Source organism: Bufo bufo, chromosome 1 (assembly GCF_905171765.1).
Source record: "Bufo bufo chromosome 1, aBufBuf1.1, whole genome shotgun sequence".
Taxonomy (NCBI): domain Eukaryota; kingdom Metazoa; phylum Chordata; class Amphibia; order Anura; family Bufonidae; genus Bufo; species Bufo bufo.
The window spans coordinates 474,539,071-474,566,993 of NC_053389.1; the positions used below are offsets into that span (position 1 = coordinate 474,539,071).

The 27,923-nt window shown below is 42.2% G+C and overlaps 1 protein-coding gene across 2 annotated transcripts in view; it reads right to left on the bottom strand.

The window, feature by feature from the left end:
* The window catches only part of MSRB3 (methionine sulfoxide reductase B3), a 188,941-nt gene that overhangs the window by 76,267 nt on the left and 84,751 nt on the right, over window positions 1-27,923 (bottom strand). For both annotated transcript variants that reach the window (XM_040409258.1, XM_040409266.1), the window contains 2 exons: window positions 18,277-18,385; window positions 10,995-11,072 (listed from right to left, as the gene is read on the bottom strand). In XM_040409258.1, coding sequence (XP_040265192.1) covers window positions 10,995-11,072; window positions 18,277-18,385 — 187 coding nt within the window. The remainder of the gene's footprint in view (window positions 1-10,994; window positions 11,073-18,276; window positions 18,386-27,923) is intronic.

Here is a 27,923-nt window from a genome sequence, read left to right on the forward strand (position 1 = left end):
TTCTGTTCCTGTCACCTATGCAGAGTAGGGGTTTTTCATCGCCAGAAATGGGTTAATGTCACCCACCAATGAAACTGATTATTTTTTAAAATTTCTGTCCCTGTCACCTATGCAGAGCAGGGTTTTTTTTCACGTCCAAAATTGTAAAATGTCAACCCGAAAATGTAAAAGAAAAATTTGTGAAATGTATTAAGCTGTCAACTAGGTAGAGGAGGGGTATTTTACAGCCAAAAATTGTTTAATGTCACCCGAAAATGTAAAAGAAAAATTTGTGAAATTTATTAAGCTGTCTACTAGGTATAGCAGTGGTATATCACACCCAAATATTTGTGAATTTCACCTGAAAAAGTAACAGACAAATTTGTGAAATGACATAAAATAAAATACGTACAAATAAAAAAAAAATTGATTTATGAGGTGGAGGAGTTTGAGGAGGCGGTGGATGTAGCGGTGTAGGTGGAAGCAGCGGTGGAGAAGGACGAGGTAGCCAACACTGGTTTTCGGTCTTAATTTTTATTTTTCTAATTAGGGTACACTCCAAAAGAGTGTCAATTATCCAAAATACAAGAATGAGCAATTGCGCTGTAGTATAACAATGGCTGGTTAAGGCTGGTATACATGTCTATTCTGCACAAGGTACAGACAAGTCCTGTGGGATCCATGCCTGGTTCATTTTAATAAACGTGAGCTTGTCCACATTGGCTGTGGACAGGCGGCTGCGCTTGTCTGTGATAACGCCCCCTGCCGTGCGAAACACACGTTCAGATAATACACTGGCTGCAGGGCAGGCCAGCACCTCCAAGGCGTAAAGGGCAAGCTCAGGCCATGTGCCCAATTGGGAGACCCAGAAGTTGAAGGGGGCAGACCCGTCATTCAGTACGTGTAGACGTGTGCACACATACCGCTCCACCATGTTGGTGACATGTTTGTGGGTGCAGGAACCCACCCTCGGAGCCACTTGTGAATGACTGCCCAGAAACCCTACAAAATGATCCCTCTTCCTCCTCCTCCTGTGCCACATCCTCTTCCATCATCGCCAGCAGTGTTTTTTCAAGGAGGCATAGAAGTGGGATAGTAGCTGAGAACGGCGTTATCGGCACTGGTCATGTTGGTGGAGTACTCGAAACAGTGCAACAAGGAATACAGGTCTCGCATGGAGGCCCAGTCATTGGTGGTGAAGTGGTGCTGTTCCGCAAAGCGACTCACCCGTGCGTGCTGCAGCTGAAACTCCACTATTGCCTGCTGCTGCTCGCACAGACTGGCCAGCATGTGCAAGGTGGAGTTTCACCTTGTGGGCACGTCGCATGAGGCGGTGAGCGGGAAGGCCGAAGTTACGCTGCAGCGCTGACAGGCGAGCAGCAGCAGGGTGAGAACGCCGAAAGCGCGCACAAACGGCCTACACTTTATGCAGCAGCTATGACATATCGGGGTAATTTTTAAGGAATCTCTGCACCACCAAATTCAGCACATGCGCCAGGCAAGGGATGTGCGTCAAACTGGCTAGTCCCAGAGCTGCTACGAGATTTCGCCCATTATCGCACACTACCAGGCCGGGCTTGAGGCTCACTGTCGCCAACCACTCATCGGTCTGTTGTTCTTAGAATGGCACTCAAACCAACCATTTTTAACGATCCAGTCTTTTACACAGAGTGGCTGCGCATCAGCGACAACTGCTCCCAATCCTTTATACAAGCACTCATAGCTAAACGTAAGAATACAAGCCTAGCCCTCAACAATAAAATCCTAAATCACCAAAAAAGAACAGCGCCATTCCCACAATAAGCCCACCCCTGACCAACCAAAGGGAATTCCTTAGGGTATATAAATATAATGAAGTGAGATCCAAATGTACCAAATTATTACATAACCTAAAGGATTACAAAAATAATCAAGTAAGATCCTGGGAAAGAAAACCCTTTCACCGATCCGGAACATCAGCCTACAGTAACTTTACCAATCCTCCTCAGAAGGCCAACTCCCTATCTACTAACAGACCAACCACTAACCAAGCTTCCTCTTCTTTCAGACTCGCACAACACATGAGAACCACTGAATCTGGGACTTATGCTGAGGCAGCTAAGAGACCTAGGCATTATCATATCCACAACAGGAAAGACAGAACAATATACAATAGCAATTACAACTCTTACTCAGGCTGGGGCGGAAATCACCTCCCCAGTAACACACAATCAAAGGCTCTGCACATTCCCTGTTTGCCCGATCTACCAATACACGCACCCAGACACACAAAACAAAAAGTTCAAAATATACCCAGTATACCCAATCTACCAGTACACAACCCAAGATTTCCACATCACCGAACCCCTTACCCCCTCTCCTTCTAGACAAACGAAAACACCTTCAGCAGATTCCGACATCTCCATATAAACCACACCTCTAGCATCAAGAAAACTAATTCCTCTTAGGACCACCAACACTATAGCTAAACTATGATATGCCCCGCCCCAATCGTCCATGGTCCCCCCTATAGCCTCCCCCACACCCCCTCTTCCTCCCAATCGGTGCTAGAACAAGTCTCCATTATTAATAAATCACCACTTAAAGTAGAAACGACATTAGATTCTTCTTTACTCAACATCACCACCCATTCTGTATCCTGCTCCTACCCAAGCCCAGACCATAATTTTTTTAGAGTTATCCCCCAGTCTTACAGAAAGTCCACTACTAGAACAAATATCTTCATTCAGCAAGCAAGAACACCGGGGGCCATCACCGTTACCCCTACCACCCGCGCCTTGTTTAAACCTATCCAGCTCACAAATCCTAAATACACTCCTCTCCACTCCAAGACCATCCCATCTCCTTTCCCCAAAATCCACAGTACCTCAAAAAATAACCAACTTCTACAGTCCCATCCCGAACCCCCAAAAAATACCAAACCCCACTACAGAGGATGCAGAGGAAGCAGGAAACGACATGCCAACAAACAAAAATCACAAACCAAAAACCCTACCGCCGAAGAATTAGACCCCAAATTTCTAAAAGAAAAAGGCATCTTTAATCTATCTAACTACATCCTCAAGGAGAACGAGATTTTACTACTCAGTAAGGGCTTGTCCTTTTGTCCCACCAATAAACCTGACTTGTTTGAGCTCTTTGTTGACCTCAACCAATTCATTAGAAGATTGACGCTTTAACGCCATTTCTCCATTAAGTATTCCTCTGTGAATAAAAATTCACAACCTGCCAACCCGCCAATCGAAAACTTCACGCTCTACACCTCGTCTACACAAGACTCAGACACTACAACCACTACTGAGATGACTAGTATTGTAAAACCACCTTTAAAATGTAGATCCTCCTTTTATCCCCTTGAAAGTAGAGGCCCCCACCTGGAAAGCTATTATAACATGGTTCTCGATGACCTGAAAAAAGCCTTCCCTAACTCGAGTCAAAAAGATCCAGTCCCCAACGGAAGAAGAAAATCAATACTCCTCGAACCGGAAAGAAACAACCTTAACTTCTCAAAAACCTTAAAGAAAACAGAAACATTGTCATAAAAAATGCTGACAAAGGGGGTGGAATAGTCATCCTTGACACCAGCGACTATGAGAAAGAAGCCCTCAGAATCCTATCCGATACTGACTACTTCCGACTCGATTATGGATCCTCCACAGGAGTCCTTGATAAAAAAGAAAATAATTATTTAAAAGTAACACACCCCACTGTTGCACGTTTTTACTACCTCCCCAAAATACACAAGTCCCTCAGCAACCCCCCGGGAAGACCCATAATCTCTGGTATAGATTCCCTAACTTCGAACATATCAGAATAAATTGATGGCATCCTCCAAAAATATGTTAGCACACTAGCCTCATACCTGAGGGACTCAGCACACCTTATTCAAAACCTAGAAAATATAACGTGGCAAGCTAATTTCATCTGGGCCACTTTGGATGTTACGGCACTCTATAGCAACATTGCACATCCAATAGACATAAGAGCCACCAAAGAATTCTTAGATGCTGACACCGTTATGCCCCCACACAGAAGGATTTCATCCTCAGATCTATAGATTTTATTTTACGTCATAACTATTTTTCTTACAATGACAAATTTTATATACAAGAAAATGGAATGGCTATGGGCACCAAATTCGCACCATCATACTCCAATTTATTTATGGGTGCCTTTGAAAACCACTTTTGCTTACTTAATCACCCTAACGTGTTTTTTTTTACAAAAAATATATTGATGATATCATCATCATCTGGCAAGGGAACAACGACGATCTTAGAGCATACATTGAAACACTAAATAAAAACGACTGGAACCTAAGCTTCACTCTTGAGTCCCACCCTAAAGAAGCTATCTTTTTAGATCTCAACCTCAACAGTAACAATAATACCATCTCCACCAGTACATATTTTAAAAAGGTTGATGCAAACAATTTCCTAGATTTTAAAAGTTGCCACTATCACAAATGGAAGACCAACATACCATTCAGCCAGATGAAATGGATTAGACGCAACTGCACCAACAATGACACCATGGAAAAACAACTAGACGTTCTCGGTATGAGGTTCATCAATAAGGGATATCCCCCACAGCTTATCAAGGACGCGAGAAATAGGATCTCACTAATTGACCAGAAACAAAGTGTTCAACCCATAATCAGCAAAAAAACTTCAGAAAACCCATTCAGACCAGGCCTTATAACAAGGTATAACCAAAACCACAAACTAATTAGGCAAATAATAACAAAACATTGGACCGTATTACTTAAAGAGGACCTTTCACCGATTATTACACTATGAACTAACTATACAGACATGTAGAGCGGCGCCCGGGGATCTCACTGCACTTACTATTATCCCCGGGCGCCGCTCCGTTCTCCTGCTTTGTCCTCCGGTATCTCCGTTCACTAAGTTATGGTAGGCGGAGTCTGCCCTTGTTCTTCTGTAGCGCTGGCCAATCGCATTGCAGAGCTCACAGCCTGGGAGAAAATAACCTCCCAGGCTGTGAGCTCTGCACTGCGATTGGCCAGCGCTAGAGCAGAACAAGGGCAGACTCCGCCTACCATAACTTAGTGACTGGAATCTCCGCCTACTATAACTTAGTGAGCGGAGATACCGGAGGGCATAGCAGGAGAACGGAGCGGCGCCCGGGGATAATAGTAAGTGCAGTGAGATCCCCGGGCGCCGCTCTACATGTCTGTATAGTTAGTTCATAGTGTAATAATCGGTGAAAGGTCCTCTTTAAGGACCCAATATTAGGGAAAGAGATACCGAAACAACCCAAACTTATCTTCTGTAGAGTGAAAACCCTCAAAAACATGTTGGCCCCTTCGTGTCCCCAAAAACGCAATTCCTCAACATCGGAACAGTCACACAAAAAAACACTAGAATCCAATGGCTCCTCCAAATGCGGCATACGGAAATGCAAATTCTGCCTAATGATCACCACATCTCAGAGAGAGATCCAGTTACCGCACCCCATAGGAAAAATACAGTTCCAACAACCTTTGAACTGTGGGAGTAAAAATATAATATATTTACTTTAGTGCCCTTGCAACTTTTACTGTCAGCCGCACCACGCAAACCCTCAGGGAACGTATGAATGAACATCGGTCTAACATCAACAGAAAGGTTCTAACACATAGCGCATCACGTCTATAACACACAAAGGAAACCCCTCAGGCCTCAGAGTAACACCACTAGAACAAGTTGCATCCTCCTTCCAACAATTATGTCGGAAGGAGATGTTTTGGATGTACCAGTTGAATACCCTTACCCCATACGGTCTGAACGAAACATTGGAACACGCCAATTACTGAATATAAAAATATATATATCTCTGTAGGTTATACTTCATGCAACCATTTGTCATTATCATCATTGATACTAATTTGATCTCAATCAATTTTCCTCTACATAGCACATATCCATCTACAATTATGTCTATGTCTACCATGAATTTTTGATGGGATACAAGGTTGTCTCGACCACACACTCTACCCCCACACGAGATCTATAGTCAAAAGAAACATCCCACCATGTCAATACCTTCTTTCATAAGAAACATCTCAAGATTTTAACAATTCAGTATTTTACCATACATAAGGTAATTTCACTATACAAAGCAATTAAATTTTATTCATTTTTATTTATAAACAAATATTTAGCAAACAAAAAATTCCACAGCAGCACTAGTCCAATAGCACGGGTGCAAAATCCTCCCAACTGCAGGCTCAACGGCTAATAGATAAGTATATGTTCAAAAGATGAGGCAGCACTCCAAGGTAAAGTGAAAAACGATGGATCCTTTATTGACCCCTCTGCAACGTTTCAACCGCTCAATGCAGTCTTTATCATGCTTGATAAAGACTGCATTGAGCAGTTGAAACATTGCAGAGGTGTCAATAAAGGGTCCATCGTTTTTCACTTTACCTTGGAGTGCTGCCTCATCTTTTGAACATACACAAATATTTAGATATTATCTTGCAACATCCACATTAATTTATAATATATTATAATATATACAGGCAACTCATTTATTTTTATATCCTTTACGTGGCATCTTTTAATGTTTTATATCTTTTTTATCTTCTCTATATATATTTCTTACATATACATTGTGAGATATATCTTAATACCAATACGCAATCCTTCCGTTTTTAGATTTTTAATTATACCCTGGTGATGGTCATTCCACTCCTATCCAGGGGTGGTCTTATGTTTAAGAGATTTCATATCTCATCTATCAGTTATGAACTTGAGTGTACATATATATATATATATATATATATATAAAAATATATATGAGTATGTATAGAGAGAGTCCATCTGTGCACGTTTTCTATATGGATGACATCCTATCTATGTGTATTTATACTGATCCTTATATGGACCCATCTCCCCCCCCACCCCCCTTAGGGACTACAAAAACTTTTTTGCTGTGATCAAATGTTCACTGCTATCAAGATAGGATCACACAAAGATCATTGCTACCCCCTATATAGACCTATTATGCATTGACACCTATCATCATGCAGTGAACCCCCAGTTATAAGAGCAAAGAGAAGTCATCATGCATAAACTCACCCCCTCCTCCACATAAGAAAAAAAGAAAAATCTCTCCTGGGGGGGGAATCATGTCTAGAAGCATTAACCACAACCTACGACACCTACAGTCTACTTGCAAAAGTATGCGCCCCAGTCTGGAACGTACCATACCGGACATGTATCTCCGGGCATGCGCACCAATGCGTCCCAGCGTGGAAAGCATACACCCCGTTCCGGACATGCGCACTGATGCGTCCCAGGTTTGAACACACTAGAGGCGCACTTGCGCATCAACGCTACCCCCGCACTTCCACTTCTGGGCCGCTCCGAATTCGGCCGGACGGAGGATGCAATGGCAACTCAGGGAGAAAAGCCACTCCCACCATTATTTGGCGGTCTTTTTGAATTATTCAACAGGTATATATACCCCTATGTTTATACAATATATGAAAGCTGATCCTGATGAAGTGACCTGTTGTCCCGAAACACGTAGAAGCCCTGAGTGATTGGCTGCCTTCATCTTTAAACATCTTAGAGGAGATTGAGGTTGGGGGGGTACTAGGTTTACTGGTGTTTTATGCTTATCCAGATAAACCCCCCCACCCCCGTGAAGTGAGTACTAGCTCATTATATTTTAATAAAAAATATATATATATATATATATATATATATGCAAATTTTTTTTTTATAATTTTATTACATTATACAATATAAGCTGGTTTTATGGCACCACATCCGTTTATGTGAATAAACTGCATGCTTCCTCCACCTATGAGCACACACCTCCTGGGCACGAATAAGCATAGATCTCTCCCATGAGGTGTGCTTCTAGCCTGGGTTAATAGTACTATTTCCACTTTCAACACTAAACCGATCCCAGTGGACTGGCGCTGATGTTGGGGTTATAGGAGCAAGTTGTGCTGAGTGTGATCCCATCACACCCGACCCACCTATCTCCCCTCTTTTCATATTGTTCCTACATACAGACAACTGTCTGCATAGTGAACCCCGGAGCGGCCTCACTACCTATCCCACTTTCCTCTTTTTCCAATTTTATTTCTTCGCCAACACTCCTCCACCCTCTGGCGCCTCGAGTTTTTCTGGTCTCCTGGATTCATTATCCACCAGATCCTCAACTCTCTTTCTTTACCTATCCAACCCATTCATGACATTGGTAAATTTGAGTCAATAAATTTCACCTTTATTTATAAAAAATAAAATAAAAAATGTACCTACAATTTATAAAAATTCACAATTTCCTAAATTTGAATTTCTCTACTTTATGTTGGCATCATTTTTGCAAATGTCATTTCATTTATTTAGACGTTAGAAGGCTTAGAATTTTAGAAGCAATTTTTCAGATTTTCAAGAAAATTTCCAAAACCTTTTTTTTAGCACCAATTCAGTTATAAAGTGTTTTGAGGGCTTATCACCCATAATTGAACCTATTTTAGAAACTACACCCCTCAAGTTATTCAAAACTGATGTTACAAACTTTTTTTAACCCTTGAGGTGTTCCACAAGAATTAAAGGGAAATTCTTTGCAGATTTTTTTATGTTAATAATTTTTTTCTTGTAACACAGCAAGGGTTAACAGAAAAATAAAAGGGTTAACAGAAAAATAAACCTTAATATGTAGGACTCTGATTCTGCAGTTTAAAGAAATACCCCATATGTGGTGGTAAACTGATGTAGGGGTACATGGCAGTGGTCAGAAGGAATAGAGTGCCATATGGTTTTCAGAGGGCAGATTTTACTAGAATGGTTTTTGGGCGCCATTTTCTATTTTAGGAGACCCCCAAAAAGTGATTCCATTTTGGAAACTACACCCCTCAAGGAATTTATTAAGGGGTGTACTGAGCACTTCGACCTCCATAGGCGTTTTATGGAATTTAGAATCACTTATCTGTAAAAATTAAAAGTTCAATTTCTTCCAATAAAATGTTGCTTTAGCCCCAAATTTGTTACCCATTCACTCCTGAATACAGTTTACCACCCCATATGTGGTGGTAAACTGCTGTAGGGGCACATGGCAGGATTCAGAAGGGAAGGAGCACCATATGGCTTTTGCAGAGCAGATTTTGATTGGTTTATGGGTATCATTAGTTTTAATTTTTTGGGCGATTGTCTTATGTGGGGCCTAATTTTTTGAGGGATGAGGTGACTTTTTCATTGGTACCATTTTGGGGTACATATAACTTTTTAATCACTCAATATTATGCATTTTGTAAGGTGAGATAAAAAATGAATGTTCTGGCACTGTTTTTATTTATTTATTTTTACAGCGTTCACCTGACAGGTTAAATCATGTGATATTTTTATAAAGCCAGTTGTTACGGACACGGCAAAACCTAATGTCTATTTTTTATTTTTGTTGATTTTTTGCACAATAAAAGCATTTTTGAAAACAAAAAAAATCTTGTTTTTGTGTTGCCATTTTCTGAGATTATTTGATTGGTATCATTTTGGGATACATATGACTTTTTGAACGCTTGGGTATTACACTTTTTGTGAGACAAGGTGAGCAACAAATGGCTGCATTTGCACTGTTTTTATTTAGCTTTTACCTGACGGGGTGGATCATGTGATATGTTATAAGTAGGTAATATGTCCCCCTTTTGGGGGTCTGACACCCTCTTCAATGCATTACAATAATGCATTGCCTGTCAGTGTATTACCAGTTTAATATATTGACAGCCTGCCTGTGAGACCCAGCCAGGGGGTTCGGCCTCACAGGCTTCTATGGAAGGCAGGCTACAATGCCTTTGGAAGGCATGAGGTTGCCTTTCCAGCCATTGGGTCCCCGTCACCAAAGTGTGGGGACCCTTACCCTCCACAATCACCTTCTATGCCGTGGTCAGCGCTGACCATTGCATAGAAGGGGTTAGTGCGTCGGCATTTATGTTTTCACAGATGCTAGCGTATACAGCAGGGGCTCGGCTGTCAGTGACCGCCGTCTCCTACCGCTGAATGGGCGGCCGCAGTTCCTGCACCTTCCCAAACAGCGCACTGTACCTCTACGGCACTGGGGCTTAAGTCATGTCTCGCAGCGCCGTACATGTACAGCTCTGGTTGGGAAGGGGTTAAAATAGTCAGTCCTACAACTCATACCATTGCTTTGAATTTGTCATCAGTGTACCGTAAATGTAGAAACAAACAGCAAGCAATAACTAAGGTAGCAGTTATGACATAGTTACATTATTTTTTAAGGCTGAAAAAAAAAACACATGTCCATCCAGTTCAGCCTGTTATCCTGGACAGTTGATCCTGAGGAAGGCAAAAAGTCAATAGTCCTCATTTTACAATCAGAATAACTCCCTGGATCAACAACCCCTCTCTAGTAACTATAACCTGTAATATTATTACATTCCAGAAATACATCCAGGCCCCTCTTGAACTCTTTTAGTGAATTCACTATTACCACTTTCTCCGGCAGAGAGTTCCATAGTCTCACTGCTCTTACCGTAAAGAATCCTCTTTTATGTTGATGGAGAAACCTTCTTTCCTCTAGACGTAGAGATGTCTCCTCGTCATGAGGATCATGGGAGAGAGCTCTGTATTGCCCCTTAATATATTTTTACATGGTTATTAGTTCTCCCCTCAGTCGTATTTTTCTAAACTAAATAACCCTAATTTTGATAATGTTTCTGGGTACTATAGTCCACCCTTTCTAGTTATTACTTTAGTTGCCCTCCTCTGAACCCTCTCTAGCTCTGCAAGGTCTGTCTTGTTCACAGGAGCCCAGGATTGCACACAATACTCTATGTGCAATCTGACTAATGATTTGTAAGTTTTAGAACTATGTTGTTACCAATTGCAGCTATTCCCCTTTTGATGCACCCCATAATCTTATTGGCTTTGGCAGCAGCTGCCTGACACGGGTTACTACAGTTAAGTTTACTGTTAACAAAAATTTCCAATATTATGTCATTAGAGTAGGTGAAGTGATTATTTTGCACACTGACTTACCTGAAAAGAGTTGCTCCACAGACAACACACTTGTATTCCCCAGTTGCTGTGTTGTGAGTATATTCTCCAGCAAAGGCACTGCAATAGACATGTGTTTACAAACATGAGTGCTGGAATGGCTTCAACATAATACATTAATAAAGTGAAATATGTCTACTGGAAGCACACATCCTCAGTACAGTGTGCTTTCTCAGAACCTAGTCAAAATTCTCATTTTACATAGAATTTAAGAATGACCTAATCTCTCATTGCTGGCATGCACTAAATCATTTTGTTAGTAAATGATCTGGATGGCAAATCTTCTGAGCCAAGGTTATGATCTGCTGCCAACTCTTTATGGGTTCTGTTGCCAGTGATTCACATTCGGCAAATAGTCTCCTGTCCAAGGAAGAGAGGGCTGCCTATTAAATGAGACCCCATGTGTGGTAAAGAGCCTTTTCAGGTCATGAATGGAAACAAGCAGTTACATCATTAATATATTTGGATCAGAGGTAAGCCAGGGCTTTCTGCCAAGCTGCATGGTATAAATTAGACAACAAAATGGTTAGTCCTTGGCAAGCTACACTTCATGCTGGAATCAGCTGAGACAGACTTTATTCACTAAAAACACTTTTGGAAGGGAACGCTTTTTTGTTTTTTTTCAGGACGCAGGGCTTGCAGCCAAGGACTAAAGCCATGTGAGGCCAGTTATTGAACATTTTTGACATTCCAACCACAAATGAGCCAATAAATATTTTCTCCACATGTGCTTCAAAAAGAAATTCGAGTGGAGTGGAAAGGAACTGAATTATGCTACCTTCTCACCCAGCCAAAATGTCTGTGCTTACAATGACCACCTTCAGAATCAAGCTTTTCTGGCAAACAGCCACTGTGCGCTTGGTTCTGCCTTTCAGAAATATGTACCAAAAGTCCAAAACCCTTCTCATTTCCACACATTCTGCAGTAAAGTAAAACAGATCTTGCATGCTGCATTAGGAGTTTCAAAGACCAAACAGAAGCATTCACAAAAACACAGCTCTATGTACATATCTTCTATAAACGTACTTTTAAGAGCATACAGGCAATACAAGCAATATTTAAAGGGGTGGTCTCACTTTAGTAAGTGGCATTTATCATGTAGAGAAAGTTAATACAAGGCACTTACTAATATATTGTTATTATCCATATTACTTCCTTTGCTGGCTGGATTCATTTTTTTATCACATTATACACTGCTCGTTTCCATGGTTACAGACCACCCTGAAATCCATCAGCGGTGGCCCTGCTTGTAGAATATAGGAAAAAGCACTAGCCTATGTGCGCTCCCATGGTCCCAGCCACCAGAAAGGCTGATGCTTTTTCGTATAGTACTGATGGATTGCAGGGTGGTCTGTAACCATGGAAACGAGCAGTGTATAATGTGATGGAAAAATGATTCCAGCCAGCAAAGGAAGCAATATGGATAATAACAATACATTAGTAAGTGCCTTGTATTAACTTTCTCTACATGATTAAAGGGAACCTGTCACCTCCAAAAACCATTCCAAGCCGCCAGCAGTACCGGAGAGTAGCCAGCAGCGTGTTTCCGACAATCGTTTTCTTCCTGAAGGCAGATGAAGCAAAATCTCAGAAAACGTTCTTTCATCCCCTGCCGGTGCGCTTCTCTAGACATGCTTGAAGTCAAGGGGGCAGCGGCCTACTTGCTTCAAGTCAAGGTAACCACGCTCCCTTCCCTGCCCCTTTGCTGTGACTGGCAGCACTTATGCACGAGAGTTCGGCTGGCTTTGTAGAACAGCTGGCTGTCAGTCACAGCGAAGGGGCAGGGAAGGGGGCGTGGTTACCGTGACTTGAAGCAAGTAGGCCATTGCCCCCTTGACTTCAAGTATGACTAGAGAAGCGCGCCGGCAGGGGATAAAAGAACGTTTTCTGAGCTTTTGCTTCATCTGCCTTCAGGAAGAAAACAATCGTCGGAAACACACTGCTGGCTAGGTACTGCTGGCAGCTTGGGACTGTTTTTGGAGGTGACAGGTTCCCTTTAATGCAACTTACTGAAGTGAGACAACCCCTTTAACACATTAACCTAGACACAGTGGCTTGTTCTAAAGTTACATATAGGGTGTCATTTCTTTAAGCCCCTGCACTGGCGGTGGATCCGCCAAAGTTATGTAGAGGCGCCGGCTTTTACATAACTTCAGCGGATCCATTGACACTTCTAAATCTACGCCAGCTCCCTTCCTAGTGTTGATTTAGACTATTTTAGACCAAATTTCATAGAATTTATAATACTTGGCTGTGAAAATGAAAAATTACACATTTTTCAAGAAACAGGTGCTTTAGGCCCAAACTTTCTTTTTATCAAGCTATAACATGAGAATATCAGCCCACAATTTGCTACCCATTTTCTCTTGAGTACAGAAGTACACATTGTGGTCATAAACTGCTGTTTGGGGATATGCCAGAGCTCACATGGAAAGAAGCGGCATCTGGATTTTCTAACAGGGAGTTTGCTGAAATAATTTTTAAGAGCCAAAAGTTTATTTTTATTTTTTGTTGACTGAGCAGTGTTAGGGATTATTTATTGCGGAACAAGCTGTAGTTTTTATTGGCACCATTTTGGGGTATATTTGGCTTTCTGATCGATTTTTATTTCATTTTGGGGGAGGTGAGGTGGGCAAACATTTAAATACTGTCAGTGTTTTTTATTTTTATTTTATCACCATGTGGTATATATGATATAATAACTTTATTCTGCAGGTTAATACGATTATGGCAATAAAAAATGTACATCGGTTTTTTTTCATGTTTTACTACTTTTGCATAAAATCGGTTATATTTTGAATCGCCATATACTAACATCCATAACATTTAGATTTTTCTGCCAACATAGATATCCAAGGGCTTACCTTTTGCAGGACAGACTGTACTTTTTATCAGTACCATAAGACTTTTTTCAAGTACATAAGACCTTTTGATGACTTGATATTATGGTTTTTGGAAAGCAAGGTGACAAAAAAAGCTGTTTTGGCGTAATGTTTATTTATTTTTTTACGGCATTCACCTGATGAGGTAGATCATATGATATTTTTATAGAGCTGGTCGTTACGGATGCGGCAATACTAGATACGTCTATTTTCTTTTTTTTCAGTTTTACACAATAAGAGCATTTTTGGAAAACAAATCATGATTTTGTGTTGCCATTTTCTTAGACCCACATTTTTTTAAATTATTCTAGCTATTGAATATACCTGAATGTAACTTACCGTATGGCCTAAAACAAGCAACAAGAGGTAACTTAATGAATGTGTTCTATAATTACTGTAAAGTATGCCTATATATTTATTACAAAAGCGATGTAATGTGATATTTATGTCATTGAAAACCTAATAAACAGATATTTGTTAAAAAAATTATTCTAGCTATGGTCTTGTGTGGGGGCTCGGTTTTTTCAGGATTAGGTGGCGTTTTCATTGGTACCATTTTGGGGTACATACAACTTTTTGATTGCTTGTTTTTTGTTTTGTTTTTTGGAGGCGAGTTGACAAAAAATATTTTTTTTACATCGTTCACCTCATGGGGTAGATCATGTGATATTTTTATAGAGCTGGTTGTCACAGAAGAGGTGATACCAAATTAGGGTTACACCAGGTATCGAATTATCAATACCCAATCGATACTTTTGTACCGGTATCGATTTGATACCGGGATTTGCCTTTTACCGATACTAGGCTACGCTAGTGCGCAGCGCGCGCCATGTTCCCTCAGCAGCACAGGGGAGAAGGAAGCAGTCTCTTCCTTCCCCCTGTGCTGCTGCTTCCGCTGCCACCAATGAGAGCAGAGAGGGGCGGAGGAGGGGAGGGGCTGTGGCCACTGCACCACCAATGAATATAACGTTTAATACAAATACAGGAGGCGGGTGCCGGCGGCAGAATCACATAGCCGACACCGGAACTCTATGACAGGGAGCTGAGGGGTTAGCTGCCGCTGATCGCAGCTCCCTGTCATAAAGGTCGGGTGCCGGCTATGTGATTCTGCCGCCGGCACCCGCCTCCTGTATTTGTATTAAATGTTAATTATCTTCATTGGTGGCGCAGTGTGCCACCCCCAGTATTAAAAACATTAGTGGTGCAGTGAGCCCCCCCCCCCCCCCGTATTAAAAACATTGGGGGATAACTTAATTTGGGAAAAGGGCGCTTTTTTAACATGTGAAACTTTTAGGCCTCTTTCACACGGCGTAATGAATTTGGGCCGGATAAGATGCGGGTGCGTCGCAGGAAAATGCGCAAGTGCAAAACATATTAATACGTTTTGCACGTGCGTGAGAAAAATCGGCATGTTTGGTACCCAAACCTGAACCCGGACTTCTTCACAGAAGTTCGGGTTTGGGTTAGGTGTTGTGTAGATTTTATTATTTTCCCTTATAACATGGTTATAATGGAAAATAATAGCATTCTTAATACAGAATGCTAAGTAAAATAGTGATGGAGGGGTTAAATTAAAAAAAATTATAATTTAACTCACCTTAATCCACTTGTTCGCGCAGCCCGGCTTCTCTTCTTTCTTCTTCTTTGAGAAAAAGGACCTGTGGTGACGTCACTGCGCTCATCACATGGTCCGTCACATGATCCATCACCCCTCATTAAGTGTCCTGTGTACAACGATCTAGAAGGCAGGGACACCACGGAACGGTCCCTGCTTTCTCTATGGGGTGCCCTGCTATCACTGACAGTGGGCCCCCCACTCAGCAGCTGCCCGATTAGCGTGCATCTGTGATCTCTGAATGGATGTTTTAAAACGTCCATTAAGACGTAAGTCTCGACCTCCAGGACGATTATAGTCTATGGGCGGTTGGGAACATGTTAAACCATTAGATATTGTTGCCAATGGTTTAATAACAGTCTATCACTTGCTGCTTCATGTGCTGTTCCCATATAGTGTCCAACCCCTTTAATATTACATTGCAGATTCTGATTTACATGCATAAAGTCTTAGATTTCACTATCCACAAGGAAAATACTTACTAATGCTTAGAAAAAAAACACATAAGGGCTCTTGTACACGGTCGTTTTTACGGTCTGCAAATTGCGGATCCGCAAAATACAGATACCAGCTGTGTGCATTCCGCATTTTGCAGAACAGAATGTCCAGCACATAATAGAACAGTCCTATCCTTGTCTGTAATACGTTCTCGCTCTTTGCAGGTGCTGCGGAACGGAAATACGGATGAAGATAGAACACGGTGTGCTGTCCGCATCTTTTGTGGCCCCATTGAAGTGAAAGGGTCCGCATCCAACATGCAAAAAATGTGGATCGGATGCGGACAAATATTACGTTTGTGTGCATGAGCCCCAAAACTGACAAAACGGCTTGTCCTGATTGACAACCAAATCACAAAAAGTCTATGCATAGCCCCAATTCCAAATACCCATTCAGCTGCAAAGACGATTTGTACAGGGGTATGTATACCTAAAGGTCATTTTACCTTTGTAATAATTTGCTTTATTGTTCCAATGCATTTGGTAGCAGAAGTTACAAACAGTAACATACAGTCTGATCTAATAACTATACTTTCATCCCTACTTCTTGCTAACTTACTGAATTCACATTAGCAAGATGTAAAGGATGGAAGATAGTAAGATGGTGGAGAAGGCAATCCACTACTTTACAAGTGATGGACTATCCTAAGGATAGGCCATCACTATATGATTGGTGGACACCTAAGCCCCCCTCCCCCCTACTTCCTTATCAGCTGTTCTGCAGTAGATTCGGAGCTGGAAGATGGCGATAGAGCTACACAAGTAGTTGAACTATAAGCTGTCATTAACTGCTGCATAGTTTTTAAGGCTAAAAATTACATACAGTCAGGCCAATTTAGTTAAACTTTTATGTCACTTTTGTGACTTAAAAAATGCATGAAACATGTACCTCTGAATAAATTAGACGCATTTTACCCCAGGCCACAGGGGATCAAGACTTGTGTAGGGAACTATTCTTGATAAATCTCCCCCAGTATCTCCATACAGTTCAAACTATTATCCTGCAATGTCCAGAAATAGGCAAAAGCCCCATGAGGTAAAAGCCAATTTTCCTCTTGTTATGGAGAAAATTCCAAATTAAAGATGAGCAAATCAATTTTAACTTCTTCACATGTTGGCGTTCTTCCCGCAAGTAAGGAATCACCCATGTGATGCTAGATTGACAGGGCTGGGCATATAGCCTGGCCCTGACAATTTCCTTCCTGTGCCACTGCTCTGATTAGCAGAACAAGGGTAGAGGCTCTACTTCGCCTTCGGAGCAGCGCCTGCCCAGGCGCCTCTGGTTGCAGCGCGTGTGCAGTTGCAGTTGATAAAACAAATTGATTTGTTACAATTGATTTACTCATCTCTATTCCAAATATATCAATTATGCAGAGGCAAACGTGATCCCATCCCTACCATTCTGGAAGTTTACAAGTAGGAACTAAGGAACAGCGAACACAATGGTGGATCGAAGGAGCTGGAGCTGAGCAGCAGGAGAAGGTAAGTGTGCTTCCCTCCACGGGTCCAGAGTAGGGAAAACAAAAAAGCATTAAGAAGCTGGACAACACCTCTGAAGAGCATCTGTCACCAGGAGTAAGAGTATTCAACCCAGCACAATGCCTGGTAGGGTTGCCTCAGCTGAGTAAAACACTCACTCCCAATATGTTGTGACATTGAAAAATACAGTGGGTCATTTACAAACAGCTACGCCACTTTTGTGGTGTATATCTGGCGCAGATTCTGTCGCACTCCATGTTGCAGCAGAATCTGCAACTTCTTCCCTGTTGATGCCAAGTCTAAAAAAGGGGGTGTGGTGTGGGCGTAGAAAATGGTTTAAATGTAAAACAGCAAGGAAGCTGCCTTACATTTAGAATCGGTACTCGATACGCCGAAGTTATGTAGAGGCCGGCGCCTCTACATAACTTCGGCGATCCACTGCCAGTGCAGGGGCTTATTAAGACTGGCGTCTAAAACTAAAACATTAATAAATGTGCCCCATAATGTTTTAAAATTTTCGAAATGGGGCATAAAGTGCATTCAGTGCAGGCACTTGACACTTGGTGCACCTTAGCTTCTCTCCAGCACTACACCCTCCCCACTTCACTTGGTTGACAGGGGCAGCCGTAAGAATGGTCTCTCATCCGTCCGTGTAATCCCACACCTGCATCATAAAATACACCCTTGGCACAGCAGAATCCTGCAAAACTGACGTTAAAGATTCCCATAATTATAACTCTCGCACTATGTTTACACCTCAACCAGTACCCCGTTTTCATGATCTATCTCACCTTTCTGTCCCCTTTTCTTGGGTGACATGATATTGCTTTGGTGTCAGTCGTTGCCTTAACTCTTGCTCAGTAAAAACAACTTTGCAAGTCTTTTTTTGCTTTCGTGTTCCTGTAAATAACAATAAAAAGTCAGTTTAGTTTTAATTGAAGAATAATTTCCTTGCCATTCAGCAGCTTTTCAGCTTCTGCATTCACTAGTCAATTACTATACCTGTTCTTAAATTACAGTGACAGATTAGTAAGGGAATTCCACTGGAAAAAAAAGGACAATATGCTGCAACCAAAGCTTTTCCTGTGCAACATTAACAGCCTCAGATAGCCATACAAAAGAGGTAGTGAGCGGTTCCAAATGCAATCTTCTCAAAATGCAATAAAAAGAAAGTTAAAAGTACAGCTTTCCTGACAAGGGGATAATGGACTTACAACATCCAAGAGCTTTTTTTGTTATAAATGTCAATATGAATAATAAGTCCTCCAATTTTTTGTTGATTATAATTCAAAATCCTGCACAGTCTTATAGATTTCCTAACTTTATGCAAATCAATGTATAAATAATATGTTCTGTAGCCTTCTATTACATTTTGGCCCAGATTTATTAATGTGTCTGCGCCTAGAATCTGTCTAAAAGTGATGCAAATTGGAGCAACTAGGATTTCTCCAGTTTTTTCAGGTCACATAAAAAAGGAATGGGGCTTAGTGGGAAGGGGCATGGCTTAGATGGAAAGTGGACATGGCCTTAAATGTGACATTTGCGCCAAAATTCTGGTGTAAAATTCTGTCTCCAAGTAGAGCAACCAGTAGTTGGCATAACGTTAGACAAAAGTGCCCAGCCATGCATCAAATTTATCATCCAGCCTGAGTCACTGTGATAAATCTAGTGCAGGTCTAGACAGCCTGTCTAAATTTATGCCATTCACCGCAAACCTGCCCCTTGTTATTCAATTCCGCACACCAGCTGCAGATTGTCCATAGACTATAAACAGGCAGTGCACATTTAACTCTGCATGGACGTTTCTGAACATCCTTGCACACTTAGAGCTACACAGAGATCGTGCAGATGCAAGGGCCTGTAGCTCATTGTCAATGCAGCCAGGCTTTCCAAAGAGAATGCAGAGATTTCTTTTTACCATCTCTGCCTTCTCCAATGCTGAATAAACAGCGCTCAATGAGCACTGTGTATACAGATCAGGAAGTGCAATGCCTCTCCCTGCATTGGTCCTAGTTAGTGATTTCTCTGGGCTGGGTAACTACTTATTTAAAATCTAACTTTTAATATAATCTTAGAAGTAACAGAATATTAGGACTCACTACACATAGTAGACATACATACACGGATAGGACCAACTTAATGGTGCCTAGCTGGTATAGATAAAAAATTCTGCTAATTCCACTGGAAGTATCATCATCCATCTATCACTGGTAAATTATCTGTAGTTCTAGGGTACAGGTCCATCACAGGGACAGGCTACCGGACGGGGTCGCCTTTTCCAAGGCGAGTGCTCTGTATAGACAGGTAGAAGCATAATAGCCCCCTCCACCTTGTTAGGGTTATATAGGACCATTCCTACAGTCTGATCTACCCGACTATACAGCAGAAGCACCTTTTTCCTCCCGGCATACACTCAGTGTCTCCTGCCTCCTGTCATCAAGGAACCTCTCCCAGTATCTACAAAGGGTCTGGTAAGACTGTTCGCGTCTTCCCTGACGGAGCAGAATTTTTTATCTATACCAGCTAGGCACCATTAAGTTGGTCTTATCCGTGTATGTATGTCTACTATGTGTAGTGAGTCCTATTATTCTGTTACTTCTAAGATTATATTAAAAGTTAGATTTTAAATAAGTATACTCCCCCCTCCCTCTGTGTAGGGGCCCATTGCCTGCTCGTCACTTCGGAGTGTTCTCATAGCCTGTATTGATTCAGTGCTCTGATCAATCTTTGCTGGGTAACTACACAAGCTGCTGGGTCTTAGCAAACCCAGATCAGCTCTGCAGTGAGGCTCAAAACGACTAGATAAACTGTGTACTATCCTAGCAAAAATAGAGTTGTCCGCCATCTGCTGTGATGTAGAATCCTCATGCATGGGTGGGTGCTCAGAGATTAGGATGTGGCCCAGTAGCCAGGTGAAGCAAAGCAGAAATGGATCTTGAAAAGGGTTGCTCCGGCATGCTAAATAGATTAAAAATGTGCTACTTTTTTCAAATATGTTAAAAACACATTAGTGGTTATTATATGCACACTCGTTTTTAGCATGTTTGAGATAAAGTGGAGTGACTTTCCCTAAGATCCGTTTCTATCCACGGAGGCTCAACAGCCTTGTTAATGTATGAATGTATGGGAAGCAGAAAGTGTAAAATAAAATAAGAAAAAAAATTAAGACAAAAAATAATAAAAGAAAATGCTAAAACTGCTGCTTCAATACCATAATGGAAAGAGGACATAATTAAAAAAATATATATTTTGTTGTGGGGGAAAAAAAAAATGGTATAAGAATAAAGCGTGTCTTGACGGGAAGGGGGGGGGGGGGGGGTAAATGGCCTGGATGAAAACACTCTTGTTCAGAGCATGCAAACAATTACAAACCTGGTCCTGCAGTCACTTGTATCCAGTCCAGGCAATGCTCTGTGATATAAAACTGCCTGGACTTCAGACTGGTACTCGTTACCAAGTGTACTAGTCTGGCTTTATTATGTAGATGTGTATAGCTCACAGACCATTGCCTACACTGAATACAGTTTTCAGGTTAGAGCAACTATGACGTGGTTCAGATCATGTAATATTAAAGGTATTTTCTGAGTTTAGGATATTGATGGCCTGTCCCCATGATAGGCTATCAATAGCAGACCACTGGGGGTCTAACTCTCAGCACCCCTACCAATCAGGTGCCGCGTTCGTGGGAGTGCTGCAGTCTCTTCATTGCTTTTATGGTGCCATCTGCTTTCATACCGTCTACTTTGTAGTGGCGGAGCGGAATACTGCAGCTTTGTCCTGTTCACTTAAAAGGAAACAAAGCTGCAATACATATGCAGCATCCCACTGCAGAGTCTTTCAACAATGAGTTTCTATTCGGTCCTGATGACCAAAGTGAAATATCTTATTATAAGGCTAATATATCTTCTTCTTCTTAGTTTACTCCTGAAATATCATAAAGGTTTATTTTGGTACCAATCTGGAACTAGGGGTATAACTAGTGAGTTGTACAGGGCAATACCAGAGTTTACTGTCTGCACTGTGACATCATAGTATTAATTATTTCTCTGCTGTGTCATTACTGTGGGTCTAATCCATTAGCTGTGACATCACTATATTTATTATTCCTGTTCTGTGCCATGTAATCTAGTCTAGAATTTGCAGTGTTCCCAAACTGTGACATCACTGTGTGCAGTAACTGTGCCATTCACCTACAATCCATTCCTTCCTTAGGCTACTTTCACACTAGCGTTTTTACTGGATACAGCAGGGTTCAGTAAAAACGTTTCCGCTACTGATAATACAACCATCTGCATCTGTTATGAACGGATCCGGTTGTATTATCTTTAACATTGCCAAGATGGATCTGTCATGAACTACACTGAAAGTCAATGGAGGACAGATTAGTTTTCGATTGTGGCAGAGAAAACGGATTCGTCCCCATTGACTTGCATTGGGGTCATGCCGGATCTGTCTTGCTCCGCATCCCAGGACGGAAAGCAAACTACAACATGTTGCGGTTTGCTCTCTGGTATGGGAACGCAACTAAACAGAACGGAATGCAAGTTGCGGTCCGCAGCACGGGCATGGAGCCTTTACATTTGTGGGTATGAGCCCTAACTGTGAGAACTATTATGGTCTGTGGAAGTTTGATGCGCTGTCTGCTGAGCTGTGCCTCGTGCACAGCTTTACAGGCAGTTTACCATAACAGGCCTAAGAACCTACAGGTGGCCTCAGGCTGTCATGATAACAGATTGGAGCCCTGCAACTTCACTGTGGAGACTCCGATGATAAGGTAGAGGGAGCCCCCTTCTTCTGCCTAACTCAGTCACTATTGAACGCGGCATCTGAGGGGTTAAATGACCGTCATTGCTGATCCTAGTCATTGCGGCCGAGTGCCTGCTGTATTATACAGCTGGCAACCACCATGTATGGAGTGGCTCAGTGCAGAAGCCCCTCCTTAGATTACCTCAGCCTAAGGCCTCATGCACACGACCGTGCTTCTGTGGGGTTCCGTTCCGTACTTCCGTTCTGCAAAAAGAGAGAACTTGCTCTATCTTTTTGTGGAACGGGCGGATCACGGACCCATTCAAGTTAAATCGGTCTGAATCCATCCCGGAGGCCGCATGAACATTTTCCGTGCATTGGGGACAGCAAATTGCAAATACATTTATGTACAGGAGGCCTTAGGCCTCATGCACACGAGCGTTGTTTTGGTCCGCATCCGAGCCGCAAACCGCGGATCCGCAAAAAACGGAAGCCGCCTATGTGCCTTCTGCAATTTGCGGAACGGAACGGGTGTCCCAGTGTAGAAATGCCTATTCTTGTCCGCAAAACGGACAAGAATAGGACATGTTATATTTTTTTTCGTGGGGCTACGGAACGGAGCAACGGATGCGGACAGCACACGGAGTGCTGTCCGCATCTTTTGCGCCCCCATTGAAGTGAATGGGTCAGCATCCGAGCCGCAAAAACTGCAGCTCGGATGCGGACCAAAACAACGCTCGTGTGCATGAGGCCTAAGGCCTCCTGCACACAAACGTATGTGCTCCGTTCCGTGCATTGGGGACCGCAATTTGCGGTCCCCAATGCACAGAGAATGTTCATGCGGCCCCCGGGATGGATCCAGACCCATTTAACTTGAATGGGTCCGTGATCCACCCGTTCCGCAAAAAGATAGAGCAAGTTCTCTCTTTTTGCGGAACAGAAGTAAGGAACGGAACCCCACAGAAGCACTCCGTAGTGGTTCCCTAGGGTTCCGTTCCGTGCTTCCGTTCCGCATTTCCGGATTTGCGGACCCATTCAAGTGATGCGGAATGCACACGGAACGGTGTTCGTTTATTGCGGATCCGCATATGCGGTCCGCAATATGGTAACGGAACACCTACGTTAGTGTGCAGGAGGCCTAAATGACATACAGGTACATCACACTGGCTGATGGGGTTAAAAGATATCTGTCAGCAGATATGTAGCTATGAAACTGGCTGACCTGTTATATGTGAGCTTAGCAGCTGAAGGCATCTGTGTTGGTCCATATGTGCCCGCATTGCTGAAAAATTAAAGTTGTAACATTTGCAAATGAGCCTCTAGGTGCAACGGGACGAAGCTGTTACACAGAGAGGCTCTGCTCTCTCTGCAACTGCTGCACTATCTCTATTTTAATTGACAGGGCCAGGCGGTGAAAACATCATAACGCCTGGCCATTTCAATCAAAGTGCAAAGGGCAAAGCAGTTGCATCGCCCCTGTTGTACCTGAAAGCTCATTTGCATACATTAAAACATCATTTTTCTCATCAATGTGGTCACATATGAACATGGAACACAGATGCCTTCAGCTGCCAAGCGCAGATGCAACAGGTCAGCCAGTTTTATGCCACATTTATAAAATGTCACATGTTGTTTGATAAATTAACTAACACTTTTGTCTAGAAAAGCAACTCCAGTTTTCCTACTCCTCCCTCCTACTGGAGTGAGACTGTGACTTTTTTTGCAACTTTTAAAAAAAGTCTCACACAGCTGCACACTGCGGTTTGTATCTGTCCGATTCCGGCACTGTTTGCCGGATTTATGTGCCGCAGAGGTGAAACTAGCCTTACATCATGACTATGGTAGTGATCGCCATGACATTACTTTTACGGAGTTTGACACTGATGCCAGTCATTACTGGGATGTTAACACTTGTAGCTAATGCTGACATCTAATGGTGAAGAAAATTATCAGTGAGAAGCAATAAGCCAACAAATCTTTACCAAAAGAAAGTGTTTTAAAAGAAAGTATAACAATTATTTTAACACTTTAATTACTTCCATCTGTTAGAATACTTGTTACCAGGGAATGTGTCATAGAATCTTTACCTATTCACTTGGACACAGAAAACATCAAATACATAAATGTGCTTTTACAAGTGTTTTCAACAGAAATATATCCATTTATCTTCTGTCTAGTAACGTCTTTCAAGATGAAAAGATATAGTAGGGTGAATTTCTCTACATACCCTTCTGATGGACACCCCTTTATAGGCATATATTGTAACGGAATTAATTGGCCATAGACCTCCATGTTAGGCTAGTTTTACACCTGTGGTGTGAATCCTGGCAGGCTGTTCCTACAGAGAACAGCCTGCCGGAATTCACCACATCCAGCACTAATGGATGCAGATGGAATGTCCGCTGGCCCCATTAAGGCTCCATTCACACGTCCGCAAATGGGTCCGCATCCGTTCCGCAATTTTGCGGAACGGGTGCAGACCCATTCATTTTCTATGGGGACGGAATGGATGCGGACAGCACACAGTGTGCTGTCAACATCCGCATTTGCGGAGCGCGGCCCCGATCTTCAGATCCGCAGCTCCGCAAAAGATAGAACATGTCCTATTCTTGTCCGCAGCTTGCGGACAAGAATAAGCATTTCTATAGGGGTGCCGGGCGGGTGTGTTGCGGGTCCGCAACACACCACGGACGTGTGAATGGAGCCTAAAGGGGTTCTCCAGATAATAAAAATTACTGAAAATACTTAAGTATTACTTCATTATGAATATATTCCCAAATACCTTTCATTAGGTATAATGGCTTGTTTTGTCTGGGGAGCAATCATCAGGGGCCATAAAATGTCTATTAGCACACAGAAAACCTGTCCTAATCACACAGCAGGACAAGTTACTTCACAACATTGAGCTAAAAAGCTGCCTCATCCTCCTCTCTGCTCTGCTTGTCAGGGATTATGATCCTAAATACAGCTGATAAAATGAATCTCTGTGAGAATGGAGTTCATAAGGAGAAATGAAGTACAGAGAGCAGGTGGGGATGTGGCTGATGAGCAGCAGCACTTGTATGCAGTCTCCATTACCACAATCTGCCCTCTCTGTACTTCATGTCTCCTCATGAACTCCATTAGACGTTGCCAGCTTTAAAGTCATGTCGGGTGGGTTATCACACTAGCTTATCTCACTGGCATAGTTTAACTGTATGTAAATCTTCTAAAGCCTAAAGTAAGTATCCAGTTACACTGTTGGGATGGTGCACTAACCCACTGATTCTCATGCTTTCTACATCTGTAACTTGTCTTGCTGTGTGATTAGGACAGGCTCTGTGTGTACTAATAGAACGTCGGCCATTTTATTTAACCTAATGATTGCTCCCAGGACAAAAGATGCCATTATAACTAATGAAAAGTATATGGGAATATATTTATAATAAAGTAATATTTAAGTATTTTCATTTTTCTTAATTCCCCGAGAAACCCTTTAAGTACAGTATAATCGGATCCGGCGGAGATCCAGCCACATTCCAAAAGACAATGTGAAGAACTGTACTGCCTAATAGTTAATAGTTTTTTTTTTCCCACTGTATGAATTTTGCTGTATGAATTGTACCACCCAATAGTTAAGTTTTTTTTTTCTGTATGAAGAGGTTGTGGCGCTCCATGTGCACTGTGGTCTCTTCCTAGGCCATGAGACGTCACATTCATCAGTCATGTGGCCTAGTAGCAACTCAGTCCCATACAAGTAAATAGGGCTGAGCTGCAATACCAAGCAATGCCGCTATCAAACGGACAGCTCTGTGCTTCTTAAGCAGCGAGGAGGCCGTGTTGCTCACTCCTGAAACAGCTTATCATCAGGGGTGCTGGGAGTCGGACCCTTCCAATCTCATACTGATGACCGATCCTGAGGATAGACCATCAATATGTAAATCCTGGAAAACTCCTTTAATTTATGTTATCTGAGGTGTTACATAGGAATGGATGTACCATCTACTACCTAAGGCTACTTTCACACCTGCGTTAGGTGCGGATCCGTCTGGTATGTGCACAGACGGATCCGCACCTATAATGCAAACGCTTAGATCCGTTCAGAACGGATCCGTTTGCATTACCATGAACAAAAAAAAAAAAAATTATTATTATTATTATTTTTTTTTTTGTTCATGATAATGCAAACGGATCCGTTTTGACTTTACATTGAAAGTCAATGGGAGACGGATCCGTTTAAAAATTGAGCCATATAGTGTCAAATTCAAACGGATCCGTCCCCATTGACTTACATTGTAAGTCTGGACGGATCCGTTTGCCTCTGCACGGCCAGGCGGACACCCGAACGCTGCAAGCTGCGTTCAGGGGTCCGCCTGCTGAGCGGAGGACAAACGGTGCCAAACTGATGCATTCTGAGCGGATCTGCATCCACTCAGAATGCATTAGGGCTGGACGGATCCGTTCGGGGCCGCTTGTGAGAGCCTTCAAACGGAACTCACAAGTGGAGCCCCGAACGCTAGTGTGAAAGTAGCCTTATCTGTACTCAGAGAGTTATCACTGTGTTATTTGTGGTGTTACACAGGAATGCAGGTACCATCTATTAGATTATCTGTGTTTAGAGAGTTATCACTGTGTTATCTGTGGTATTACATAGGACTGCAGGTGCTCTCTACTAAATTATCTGTACTCTCAGAGCTATCACTGTGCTATATGTAGTGTTACATAGGACTGCAGATGACATTTACTACACTATCTGTACTCAGCTATCAGTGTGTTATCCATGCGGCTAACATCTACTATCTATACTCAAGGTCTCTGAGTACAAATAATGTAGTAGATGTCACCTACAGTCCTATGTAACACCAGAGGACTGCAGGTACCATCTATACCGCATGGCTGCAGCGCTCAATGCTGCTGAATGCACTGTTTGCACGTGGCCTTGGGCCCCACAGAGATGTCAGGCCTGGGGCTCCTGCCCCATACATCCCTATTGTAACCGCCATTACTGACAATTCTAGACTCACTGCTTTGACAATTCCTAGTTGTCAATAAGTAATAAAAAAGATGCTCCAGACATTTTTTGTTTTATAGGGAGGGAATACAGACATGCCAGGAAAGGTGACATGTAGGGATGAGCGAACTTGTGTTTTCAAGTTCGGTGTACAAGGTTAGGGTTATCTAAGAATTCAGTTATGGATTCCGCTACCACCGACCATAAGTTATGGTCGGTGGTAGCGGAATCCATAATGGAATTCTTAGATAACCCAAACCTTGCAAGCCAAACTTGAAAACACAAGTTCGCTCAACACTAGTGACAGGTGCTCGTTCATGTAACACATTGAAATTTACTAAAAACCTCTGAATATTTTTTTCAAAAATGATCTAGTAATAAAAAAAAATGTTTTTTTTTCTGAAACTAAAATATTTAAAATTTAAAATGAGTGATAAAGACAAAGAAGTCTGTTGTAATAATTGTAAAGGCCTACTACTAGTCTGAACGTGGCAGGCGGACTCAACGTATTTGATCTTGCTCATTTGCTAATCTATCTTGACAAAGTACTATGTTTCATAATTACTGGTAGTAGTGAACTATATACAATTAGAAACAAGTAGTCCTGACACAAATATGGTATAACCAGTGAGTGTGTGGAACTATAAAAAGGCCAATTGTGTTCTCAAAGCTTGAATAGAAAGAAAGCTGACCATCTGTATG